The 13,121-nt window shown below is 43.6% G+C and overlaps 1 protein-coding gene across 1 annotated transcript; it reads right to left on the reverse strand.

The window, feature by feature from the left end:
* Nucleotides 1-897: 897 nt before the first annotated feature.
* On the reverse strand, nt 898-8,417 carry LOC124654276. Its single transcript, XM_047193290.1, has 3 exons — nt 7,951-8,417; nt 6,054-7,866; nt 898-1,782 (listed from the first exon to the last, which is right to left on the reverse strand). The coding sequence occupies exons 1-3, from the start codon at nt 8,271-8,273 to the stop codon at nt 979-981; spliced, it is 2,940 nt and encodes a 979-aa protein (XP_047049246.1). The 5' UTR covers nt 8,274-8,417; the 3' UTR covers nt 898-978.
* Nucleotides 8,418-13,121: the final 4,704 nt, after the last annotated feature.

Here is a 13,121-nt window from a genome sequence, read left to right on the forward strand (position 1 = left end):
CAGGACTCGTCTTGAGCCTACCGTAAAAAAAAAGATTAAATGAGAGGCAGAATTATAGTCCATACTGATGGATAAAAAGAGGATATACCACGGAAATTCAATTCGGCTCCCGGGTGCGTATGCTCCCTCTACCAATAAAACATATTTCGAAGTGTGGAAAAATTTTGATAAAAAAATCTACATGTACATATCCATAATATATGTGTATGCGTCAAGTTTCACGAAAAAATAATATTTTTTGTGGCCTATGTAAAAAAGAGAAAACTTATCCTGTGAAAAGCATTGTTTTCAGCACTGAATTTTGTCTTTTTTACACACGTCACATGATAAGTTTATTTTTTATGAAACGACTTTGTGAGTGTGTAGCACGTGAAGATGTACGCGTGAATTTTTTGTTTCAATTTTTTTGAAATTTAAAATATGTGTAAGATGCATTTCAAAATATAGAGAGCATATGATCCCATGTTCCAAAACACCACTCCCGATATACCATTCCTTCACAAGGACAGCCCGGCGATATGGTGCAAGATTAAATGAGAGGCAGAATTAGAAGCCACAATGACGCCATGTGTAGATCATACACGGGCTGCCCATCATTATTTCAAGTATGCGGTATTACAAATCGAGTGAGGGGCTCACAATCTAATTTTCTTACAATTATGGTGACAAAGAGGTGAAGTATCAATAAAAATAATTATTTTATTAAAGCATTTGAGTATTTGTTTTTTCCTGATGCAACGTACGGGTATTTTTTCTAGTAATTAAAAATAGAAAGTAATACATATCTACAGATGGGTTGGTGCTACACCCTGTGCGTCTCCGCACCTCCTCCTAAACCAGGACGTCTTCCCCCAGATAACATGCACAGTCAAGCAGCTAATTCTTGACACAGGCGGGTAGACATAGTGAAACAATTCTTTGAACAGTAGGCACCGAAACAAAATTTCACACTTACAATACATCCTCCCTATTTAGTATTTAACCTCGCACATTAGCATCCATTTTCTGCCGTGCAACAGCCACGATAGTAGAAAGTGTCTGGTAATTAGCAATGTCCCCTCCACTGCCAGTAAGGAGCATACCCAGTTCCAGTTCTCTCATATCCTCCAGGGCACCTTGCAGTTTTGTGCTAGTGTTCTTGTTCTGGAATTCTGCGATGCAGTCTGGCTTGTGTTGCATCATCCATGTACATAACTTTGTCAAGGTCTTGATTATTATCAGATAATCAACTGAGGGACCCTCCCCTTCCAAGCTATCAACAGATTGGCCCTTGCACTGTTCTATTATATCGTTCAGTTTATCTACGAACTCACCCATGGCAAGAGGAATGTCTGCAAGTGCGGTATCAAAATCATCTGCACTGATCTTCAGTCGGTCACATATCTGCATGGCAAGGCCTAAGAAGGCTACCAGGGATATTCTTCTACCACCTACGAGCTGAGCAACAGCCGGCAAATTGTTACCAGGAGTGTTTCTGTTAGCAACACGAGAACGAGGAGCCCCGAGAAGACTGTTCAAGCGATGGAGTGCCCGAGTAAACGGAGGCTGGCCCAGGTTGTCCTGTGGAGTACCTCTCTGATTTGCGTTTGCTGCTTGTTGCTGGCCTGGGTTGTGCGGAGAACCCGCCTGATTTGTGTTTGCTGCTTGTTGCTGGCCTGAGTTCTGCTGTGGAGAACCCGCCTGATCTGCGTTTGCTGCTTGTTGCTGGCTCGGGTTGTGTTGTGGAGAACTCGCATGATTTGTGTTTGCTGCTTGGTCAACATCACATATAACTTTGAGCACCTGCCATGCCAAAAACATTTTAGTAAAGCCGAAACCTCTTACCCTAAGAACAAGGATGCATGAAAGAGATTTTAACAGCAATGCCATCAGGTAAAAAGGAAGAAAGGTCGTGCATAGGTACTAATTTTAAAATGAGGCGTGATAACATTCATTTGTCATTACATTTTTCCATATACAAAATCGGCAAGGCTGACGCTTTTTGTTGGATTTCCTCTATGGAGTACGCAAGGTCCCAACAATTTTACACGTGAAGAAAACAAAACCAAATAACACATGAATAGCTATATGAAAATACAGTGATGAAATCTGTAAAATGATCAAATTACATTTTAAATATTGATGATAAATTTCAACAATTTGATAATGTGGCGTTAGGCACAAGTGTTTTATTGTCTCAAAGGCCAACTGTTTGATTGACAGGTTAATCAATTCTTCTAGGTTTTATTATGTTTTGGGGTTTAAAATAACTAGGTTACTTTACATATCTTTTGATATAATTACTGTAAGGGAGACCTCCGCGGTATGATTGTTAGCACCAAGATTGTAACTCTGGTGGATCCAATCATGGCTCTGCGACTCCACCAACACACCAAGAGGTGTTTCTCAAGGTTAGTCTAGCTAGGTATATTATTATTATTTACTAACTGGAGGAAGCCCCCACGTTAATTTTGATACTAGTCTAGACATAATTATCCGTTCTATTAGCCTAATAAATATCAATAACGGTTGGATGAAAAGTCCTCGCATACGCGCATCTTTTCCTCCACTTCTGTTCCGGTGCTCCTCCCATGTAAAATTTTTAGGCGCGCAAAACACAACAACGATGGAGATTTTTTCATACATGTTTGTAAGCGAGAGCACGATTGTAATTTTAGTGTAGGTTCACCGTTCGTACAACCCTGTAAAGGTACGTATGGCCTGTATTGTGTTGTACCTCATTTTTGTATGTATCTACGGTCACGTGCATCTACCGAAATAGAAAGGTCCTATAAAAATCTTGCTCACGTCACCTCTTTTTTTTCTTACTCGACATACACATGCCGTATCAATACATACGGGTATACGTGGACTGGATATGGGTTTCGACGAACCCAACACAGGAAAAAAACAAGCGCATTATGACCCTCCAACTTTGTTTAGGGGGAGCACCACCGGAGCAGCCCTCCTTTTCCTCCGCGATCTTCCCTGATTCACACTAAGAAGAAAAAATAATACTCCCTCGGAGGGAGTAATATAAAGGAGCTTTCCCCTGAACGAGATCCAATCCGGCAGCCATGCCGTCCCCGATCGTACAAATAGAAGAGAAGTTCTCCAGGTGACCTATCCGCGTTGTGCGGATTGCTCGCCGGCGAGGCGGTAGCTACCCAAGTTTGCTTCTTTAAGATCATGTTCTTGCAGCCATCTAATGCAACTACGTCCGATCTTCCTCTGAGTTCAGAGATACTAGTAAAGACCATCCTCACGTACGCGCGCGCCTACAAGTTTCCGGTAAGATTGACAATTATTTCATGCTCTCACAGGTATTCTCCTTTGATCAAGTTTGACCATGGTGACCTTCCATTGTCTGCTGATTGACTGCGTGGATGTGCTTCGTCCGGGTTGAAGGAACGCATCCGATTAAAACATCAAAGAGGAATTTGGAGGAAACTCAGCAGTAAGTTATTCCTCATATCTTGCTTCTGTATAACAACGACAACTCCGATATAATTTGTCTGCATGTCTCTGTTAGGTTATCTATTTGTGGTTGTCCTCCTCAAAAAGATTTCAGATGATAATTCTCAACAATGCAGATCTCAATTTTTTATTCATTCCCAGGGCCCTAGGTTATAAAATATTTTGCTTTTAACAAAAAAAATGATTTAGTTCCACGACTATTAGCTATGTCTTCTCAAATCACAAATGAATCACACATGTGTATTGCATTCTTATCTGTTATAACATCAGGTTCTACTACATGAATTATGTTGTTCTGCAGCTTATCAGGTATACATGAGAAGTTTGATTGTTGTTAACCATGCGTGGAATCTAAGTTCTACCGCTTAATTAGAGAGATGAAGTTACGTTTGGCCACATAAAGTTAGTAGTCCTAGAAGTTTAAAGGTCTATAGGGTGTTTTTTTTTCCATCCAAAGCATAGAGCGTAAAGTTCATGGGATGTTCTAAGAAAAGAAGTTTATACCATTAGATACGCTTGACTAACTAGATGTAAAAAAAAAAATGTTGGGTTATGAGAAAAAAAAAAGAGGAATCCATCGGGGGCACGGCTGTGCACACATACTAACTAAGAGGCTTAATCGGATACAAACGTACTAGAGAAACTCAATAAGATAGATGGTATATACACGTACCTGAAATTTGTAGTATCTGATATCCACGCACTAATAATTAGTTGAAAACAAATTTGAATTAGTTAGGCTTGAACTGAATGAAATTGGCGTAGCAACATATAATTGTCATAACTCCTTATTACCTAACTATAAGTCCGACTATCAATCGAGGTCATCATTAATAACAAACATATACTGCATAGGTTGCTTGATTATGACAAACTATTTAATTACTCCAAATATGAATGGTTGCAAGTTTCATAGAAGAAAATATATTTGTCAACCTATATTAATTTAATCCTCAAGGAAATCCGACTTATTTTTTAGGAAAAAATATTCAAAAGTCAACAGTTGAAGATAAACTATGTGCAATTAACACTTGAAACATACCTAACTAAAAATGCCTAATGGGTTAAAAACAAAACCTAGGAGCATCTCCGGCAGGCCCCTAAACAGACCCTCAAATGACTTTTGAGCCTGAGGCCGAAACATTAAGTTCAACAGAGCCTCTACTGAACCCCCGTTAAATATATCTAGGCCCCGAAAAATGGGCCATCTACTAAAGCCCACATCCATGGTTGCCTAGCTGACGGATAATTCTGCGACGCGCCATTTCGACTGAATCGACGACGCTGTCAGCCACCTTCAGGCGTCCCGGTACTCCGGCCTTCATCACGCGGATCCCATGTTTGTTCTCACGTGGGTGTAGACCATCTGGTATGGGCTTGAAAAATAGGGGCAGATCCGGAATATCATTGTTTGGCCTAGGGACGCCTGGTCACAAAATCTAGACCAGTAGATCAATTCCCTTTGGGGATTCATGCCAAAAAATAAACCTAGGTTCAGGTCCACTCATTTTCTAGATCTTAGAAAAAAACAGATTTGTAAGCTTTTTGAAAGTTCTTGAAAAGAATCACGCGCATATATATTGAGGTGAAACTTATCCATGTATTTTTTTCTTAAAATAATATGACCATCAACTATGTTTTTTTACAATGAGATGCTACAGTTTAAGTTTCAAAACTTATCGCTTACCTTATAAGTTTTATAAGTCACTTTGGTGTATCTAGGTTTCAAGAATCTGCTAGCCCGAAGCCCCGAATTGCGATCTAGTCTAGCGGCTATTATTTCAATAACAGACGTTCCCGGGTTCCAAATAACTATTCAATGCTAGCCCCCATTTGAACTTAAGCAGATTTTCGGAAATTTTATTGTACCGAACACCCGAACGGGGCCTTCATGGAGGTTGGTTTTACACTACATTGACGATTAGGATTGCGAATTGTTGTGTTGGATCGAACTTAGATACTACAGCAACCTAGTTTGAGACAAAATAAATAAATATATGGCAAATATTGTGCTGACAATACATTGTAGCAGCAAGCAGAACTGAATTGAAATTGTAACGAAGCTACATCTTGTGTATCTTTGTAATACTGTACACTCTTAGTGCTAATTTAACACTGAGCAAATAAATCATGACATTAAAGCATAAGTTTGTATTTTTTTTCCATGCTTCAAAGAGCTAGAACAGATCTCCATTAGCAATATGGCACCAAAGGGTTCCACTTACTGAGTGGCCTTATGTGACTATCTGGGTTTAGGTTATATACAATATGTGGTTAACCCATATATTCCAACACTTCTTAAATTCTTCCCTAAAAACACTTTGCATATCTAGAGACAGGTCTTCAAAGTTTACTGAAATTTCAGATTAAGTTCACTAATTTATTTTATGTTTTGTCCAGTATTTTTAATTATATTCTCTATCCGAAGAATGTGATGCAGATGAGAAAGTTTATAAGATAAAATAAACTCGTGGCTATTTTTAATTATATTCTCCCTTCTGAATAGCTCTTTCATATCTATGAAGCATAGTTGTGTAATTTATGGAATACTAATAGGCCATTGAAAAAATAAGTTGGACATTTATATTTACTCTTACTTCATGTAGAATTGTTTTGACTGATTTGAGATGTTCCCTTTCTTCGTTGGAATTGGAATTTGCACAAAATTGCATCAGCAGCTGTGCTATGGCAGTTCGATATAACCTGTCCTCTGCCTTAGGAATCATAGCTGTGAGCAGCTCAACTGAAGTTCCTGTCTCTGTTGGGAAATTGATGATTGTCATACAATTAGCATTGTCCATCGCCAGTCCGGCCAATGCTGTTCCTGCAGTCTTCCTGAGTCCACGCTCATTATCAGCATCAAAGAAAATGTTTACCAAGACCTCGATGAATACAGATATGTTATCAAGTCCAATGGTAGCCCGAGTAGATACATCCAAATATAGCTCTGTAAGGATCCTGGTTGCTGGAACTTTTAGCTTGTTGTACATGTGGTCCCTTTGCAAGATTGGCCAGATATCGTTCACTGCTATCCCATTGCTACAAATATCTTCACGTATCCTTCCATTGGTTTCATCTGTGCCGCTGACAAGCATGCTCACTACCTCCAGGGCCTTCTCAGCTATTTCCATGGCGATACCATCATGTCCGGGGATCAAATACACTCTTATTTTGACTGGCGATATGATCTTGGAGAAGAGACCCTTGGAATCATATATCTGTTTGCAGTTGTCCGGATTAACAGCAAGCTTGGCAAGAATCATCAGGCCATGAATAATTAAAGGTTTACTTTCTGCTCCACTGGTAGTGCTGGAAGATCGAAGAGTTCCCTGATTGTCATCTGTGAGGCTGTCTTCTCCACTAGTATTACGGTGGCTCCAAAGAGTTCTCTGCTGGTTATTTCTGATGAGTTCTTTCCACCAAGCTGTTTGCCTTTCCATTAGTTGTTTAATGGAAATACAAAATCCGCTGTTTTCTGCTCTATTGGTAGCACTAGCTGACTGAATAGTCCCCTGCTGGTCAATTGTGATGCCAATAGCTGTCTGATGGTCAATGTTGACACTGGCAGCTGTTGTTGATATTTTTGTAAAACAGGGATCAATCATGGAAGATATGGACTCCGTTGCTCCTGATATGTCAGCCAGGTGCAAGTTGCTAGCAAGATGTGCCACAATTTCTGCGATGCATATTTTTGTCCTCTGATCAGTGCGGCTCTTTGAGGTAACCATGTCAAGCAGCCTGGAAACACACAGCGGTGAGGATTGTATCTGGGATAGGGTTCTTGTTCTATGGTCCTCTTGTGATGCCAATGTATGTATCACCAAAACTGCATCAATATGGTCTCGACTGTAGTCAGATTTTATCAAGTCTGCGGCGAAGGAAGCCAGGTTCCTGTTGATGGTAGTCGACACCCCATTTTTTATGGCCGTGCTCAAGGTTTTGTCCATATATTTGTCAATCAATTCTCTCTTGTCCTCAAGTCTATACTTCAAGCTCAGGCGAATCGCAAGATAAGCACGTTGGAGCCTCAGAAACAACCAGATGATGAACAATCCACCTTGGAGAAGCACGAGAGCATAGAACAAGATGAGTGCACGGAACACGTTGGAGTTTTCGTGATGTCTCGACAGGAGGGCAACAAGACGATAAATGGAAAGTGATATGCAGCCTAACCCTGCGATCATAGGAACTGCAAGGACCAATACTGCTAAGAAGGCCATAATGGTTATGAAATCCCGTGCACTTCCGAGTGCAATCATGAGATAGTAAACGAAATTTCGGCCAGTTGCTTGGCCAGTCAACGGCCTTCTTCGCCCCCATGTCGAGTAGTGCTCGGCACCCAATTCAAGGAATGCGGGCGGAACTTGATTGAAAAATTCTGCCTCGGGGCTAACATTTATGCCCACGACCCTGTTGCTCAACACCGGCAAACCAATTACTCCATCTATTTGTATGAAGTAAAGTGCCATAAGAGGATGAAGATTGAGGAGGTACCTGGCTGTTTGTATGAAGACGATAACGGTGATGACCCAGAAATCAGCTCTCTGTAGAGAAGTGGAGAAACCGCCGAGCAGGACGACAGTCGCCCAGACTAAGGCGAGGGCGCCGAGCCCCGTGGCAAGGATCTGCACGAACAGCTCGGATACCATGCAGATGTTAAGCTGCAGCTCCGGTACCTCGTACGAGGGCGTATCTCCACTCGTTGCCCGTTCCAGTTCGAGCCCTCGAGCGCCTTGCAGCTGGAGTGCATCCTTAAGGACGACTACAAGTCGACCCGCCACACCCGACATCATCCCAACTATCAGCACCTGTGCCATTATGCTATCGTGGTCAGATCAACCAAGCAGTTTTGTTTGTTCTCTCCTCTATCAGCTGTTCTAGTCTTGTTCTTGTTGCTCTAGACGTTGCCTAGGAGGCCAGGAGTTCAAGGGAATATGGATGTATCTCCTCTTGAATGACCAGTCGTCGTGGCGCGTCTCAGCCTCAACACTCGTTTCCGCGACTTTTCTTAGTGTGGGTGCTTTGCCCTACATTCGCTGTGTGTGGCCCTGCCGTTCCTCTGCTGTTCGCATCTCGTCCAAGTTGGAGGGTCCAACACGGTTCAGCAAGAAGTGGACATATTCAAATATGGCCCCTACTAAGTATATTTTTCTTATTTTGATACCTACGGCCTGAAAGGGTCATCCTCGCAAAGACGGTGCTCATGGCTACCGGTATATACCACGCCACGCCATCTCGCTGCCTAAATGGGCTCGGGATAGGATCAACAAGATTGCAAGGATCTTCGTTTGGGCGGGCGGGACGAGGGCGAGCATGCGGTCCAGGGGAAAGCACTGGTTAACTGAAAAACGGTGTGCATGCCGAAGATTCTTGGGGGACTGGGACTGCCGGATATCGAGAGATCTGGACGCACTCTGCGTCTGCGTTGGCTTTGGCTCCAATGGACTGATCCCGAGCGCACATGAACTAGTTCTAAACTACCCTGCGACAATGCTGACATGGCTCTCTTCAGGGCTTCTACCAAGATCACCATTGGCAACGGGGAGTTGGCCTCCTTCTGGCATGACAACTGGTTCGGACGGGGCCTCCTCTCCCTTTGGGCACCTAACCTCTTCAAAATTGCCTCCCGGCAAAATCGCACGGTTGCCAAAGAGATGAGCGATAACAACTGGATTCGCTCCGTCACCACGATTAGTACGCCTACCCAGCTGGCTCAATATTTAGAGCTATGGGATATCATCCAATCCATTACCCTCATCCCCGAGCAACCGGACTCCATCTCATGGACCCTCACTTCCGATGCGACTTACAGTGCATCCGCTTACAATGCTCAGTTCTTCGGTGGTCACGCTAGATTCCACTCCACGAAGATCTAGGCTTCCCACGCCGAGCCCAAGTGCAAGATGTTTGGATGGCTCACCCTCCACGGAAAGTTGTGCATTGCGGATATGCTCGCCATCAGGGGTTGGCCCCATGATCCCCTATGTCCTTTATGTCTTCGCGCGCCCAAGACGGCCGACCACCTCTGCAAAGACTGCCCATACACTATGGCCATATGGAACCTGGTGAAATCCCAGGACAACGATGGGTGACAATCGCCTTGATTACCACTCCATTTCAGAGTGGTAGGAGGCCATGATCGACGAAAAACCTAAGAAGGATCAGAAACGCATCAGCGGCCGCTTCTTATACGTGCTCTGGAATGCGTGGAAGGAACGGAACAGGCGCATCTCCACTGTACGATGGCTCACCTACCGGGACGTGGCGGATATCACGAGGGAAGACATCCTTCAGAGGGACCGCTCCATAACTGGCTTCGGGCCGGCTATCCCGGCCGAACCGGACTAGTTTCTCCCTTTTTTTTATTTTTACCATTGGTGGTTTTCGTGGGCATATTTCCACCATAATCTAAATATGCCCTCGTGTACAGTTTGGTCGGTTTTCCCCTCTTGCTTCCTGCCAGTTGCTCTAAAAAAATACCTGTGAGATTTAAGAATCCAGGAATATCGCTCTCCTACCTCAGAGCGGGTGAGCCCTCCACCCCCACCTCCCTCTCCGCTCGCCGTGGCGTCCACCCCTCCCCTGCCGGCCACCACTCCGGCACCGGCCCCACCTCCCCCTCCTCTCCCTCCATTTCCCCTAAAGATGGAGACTGCGGCTCTGATGGATCCCCGCACGCTCGCAAACTCGGAGGAAGGGAGGTAAAACCATTTATGGGATAGCGCCAGAGCTTTTCGCTCTAATTCCGAAGCATGCTCGGATGCGCCGGAGCTTTTTTAGAATCCTCAAATTTCAAAACAAAAATAGAGTTCTGGGACGTTTTGTTGGCTGCAACAAACAAATTCAAATATATCCGTGGCACACCGTGTCCTCTCCTCTGGCTCCCTCATGCCGCGGGAGACGACGCCGCCACCTCGAGCCCCTACTCTAGACCTTCTCGTCACTGCCACAAGGAGGAGAGTGATGAGTGCAAAAATTGACTTGTTTTCCGACACTAAAATCTCCTTAGATGTCGACGTAGTGGAAAATAGGGTCCCCACTGTGTCGAACGCCTGGGTGGAGGCAGTACCCAACTGTAAAAAGAGCGTGGAGATCTACAAGATCTACATCTTCAGGGTACGAGAGGAGGAGAGCCGGTAAGCCGTCGTGCCCTCCTAGGCTATGTTCATCATGAACTCCTTCATGAAGTGCAGCCCTAGGGAGCGCACCACGGGAGCAGTCTCCTAGGAGCCTGTGGGCAGCAACCTGGGGCCATGACTGGAACAAGCCTCGACCGTAACAAAGGCACGTGAACAAGCCTTGACGGGGGAGGTCACATCTTCAATGGATGGTGTGTGCCTGGAGCCCCGGGACATGCCCTTGCCTGGGAGCGCATGTGTGACAGCTGGCGCCACTCCCCTGAGGCGGCCTACGAACGCATTTACTCCGCGGCAAAAACAGTGTGCACTGCCAGTGTGGGAGCAAGGCGACAAGACATATCGAAGGCATCGCGTCGAGGCCGGCGGTGCAAAGCGCGTACTCGACACTAGTTTCACTAGTAGAAAAAACGGCTTTGGTCGCGGTTTGCAACAGCCATTAGTCGCGGTTACGCAACCGCGACTAACGATGCGCGACTAAAGGCAACCGCGACTAAAGGTCCCGCCACGTGGGCGGCTGGCATGCGCCGGGGCGAAGGACCTTTAGTCCCGGTTTGTAACACGAACCGGGACTAAAGGCTATTTCGAGTTATTTTTTTAATTTATTTGGGTTTCTAATTATTTTTCACTCCCTCTTTTTTTTCTATTTTTTTAGAATTTCTACTATTTCTGTTATTTGCATAGTTTAGTCACTAACTACACTTAATTCTTACCTGTGGTCGAACTTCCCGCTCGGTCACCCATCCTCCCACTACTCCAGCACTAGCACGCTTAACTTTCAAGTTCCTTTCCCATCCTCCTTCCAAGTGCTTCGCGCACATGTTGTTGATACTAGTATCATATCAATCCTATTAACATGTTGGTCGATGTCACACTTCTTTATTGTTTAAATGTCAAATAATTATTTTAATAAACAAAAGTAATGATGTAATAATAATCTTGAATAAATAAATAAATATTAACTTTTTAAATTTATATTATAATTAATTTTTTATTTTTTAAAATATTTTTTTTGCCAAACCTAAAACCTGAAAATTTGAAAATCTAAAAATTAGCTAACTTTATGGTTAAGTAATAGTAATCTTTATGCAAGATGCAATTATTAATTTAAAATTTTAAAAAAATAAAAAATACGGAATTTCTGGCAAAAACTAAAATCTTCCTGCTTTCATATTTTCATTTGGAATTTTGAGAATCTAAAAATTGGCTAACCGGGTAAACCCAGGTGAATTCGGATGTAACTTTTTCCCAGGATTTTTTTGATATATTATACGTTTTTTTCCGACATCGTATGCAAAAGTTATTGCGGTTTTACCATTTTTTAAAAAAAATTGCAAAAAAATGAAAATTCGAATTTTTTAATTTCTCTGAATAGTAGGTTGCATAACATACAAGAATCTGAAAACAATTTTTTTTTTGAATTTTCTATCATTTTCTTTTGTATTTTACAAAGCAAAAAAAGGCGATCCAAGGGGGGGGTGCAGGGTGCGTGGGGAGTGAAAAATGCGGAAAAACCTTTAGTCGCGGTTGGGGACACCAACCGCGACTAAAGGTACCTTTAGTCGCGGTTGGTGTCCCCAACCGCGACTAAAGGTTTTTCCGCCGGCCGCATCCTTCCATAGCCCTTTAGTCCCGGTTGGTGTTACCAACCGCGACTAAAGGGGTACCCTTTCGTCTCGGATGGAGCATTAGTCGCGGGTTGCCTCCCGAACCGCGACTAAAGCCCCCTTTAGTCGCGGTTCGAATATTTCCGCGACTAATGGGGCTGGACGGAAGCCCTTTTTTCTACCAGTGTTTGTCCATCTTGCCACCCATCCCACTGGCTGCCACTTGTTGTACATGCAAATTTACCCCATGGTATCCCCTTGCGATATAAAAGGAGGGCCTTAGTAGTGTAGGAGGCCATCAGCCGGAGGTATAAGCTAAATGCTGTAAAGGAGGCAAATGAAGGTGGAGTCGTAGCTCCTCGTGTACACCAAATATCCATAGTATAATCAAATAAGCAAGAGATAGGGGTTCACATTTGGGGCCCTGAACCTGGGTAAAAATCGTGTGTTTATGTCTCTTGTGTGATCCAGGTTAGCAGCGCCTAGCACCCACTACCGAACAAAAAAAGGAGGTGAAAACCTCCGGTGCCTACCGTCTCGCGGACGCGACATTAGAAGTTGGAGGTTTTGTCATTTTTTCGCGTTAGCGCACCCCTATCTTGTGTATTTCACTCGGATCGTACACTTAAGGAGGAAGATCAACAAATCAATAAAAGAGATCATATATGGCCGCAATTATGCTGATTGAAGGCATTAACACACCTTCCACGCATGTACCACCTCCAAATCGGAACAGAGGAAAAAATCACAAACTTGTGAAGATCGTGGAGTTAACGACCACTGGTATGGTCACACCCGCCCGTATGGTGTGATTGTACCATGTGTCGGTGAACCGCCTCGTCAAGTATATTAACCCTGCGAAGGTGTATCTCAGATTAGAGTTACAGAGACAAAGAAAAACCATGAAACCTCACCTCCAGAA

Source organism: Lolium rigidum, chromosome 5 (genome assembly GCF_022539505.1).
Source record: "Lolium rigidum isolate FL_2022 chromosome 5, APGP_CSIRO_Lrig_0.1, whole genome shotgun sequence".
Taxonomy (NCBI): Eukaryota; Viridiplantae; Streptophyta; class Magnoliopsida; order Poales; family Poaceae; genus Lolium; species Lolium rigidum.

Bases quoted from the DNA above. Each gene is read 5' to 3' on its own strand.
- LOC124654276 (XM_047193290.1), bottom strand. From the start codon at position 8,273: ATGGCACAGGTGCTGATAGTTGGGATGATGTCGGGTGTGGCGGGTCGA. The intron at 7,867-7,950 runs GTACCTCCTCAA...GTTGAGCAACAG, and splicing joins GTCTTCATACAAACAGCCAG to GGTCGTGGGCATAAATGTTA. The intron at 1,783-6,053 runs GTAAGAGTAAAT...TTGGCATGGCAG, and splicing joins TCAAAACAATTCTACATGAA to GTGCTCAAAGTTATATGTGA.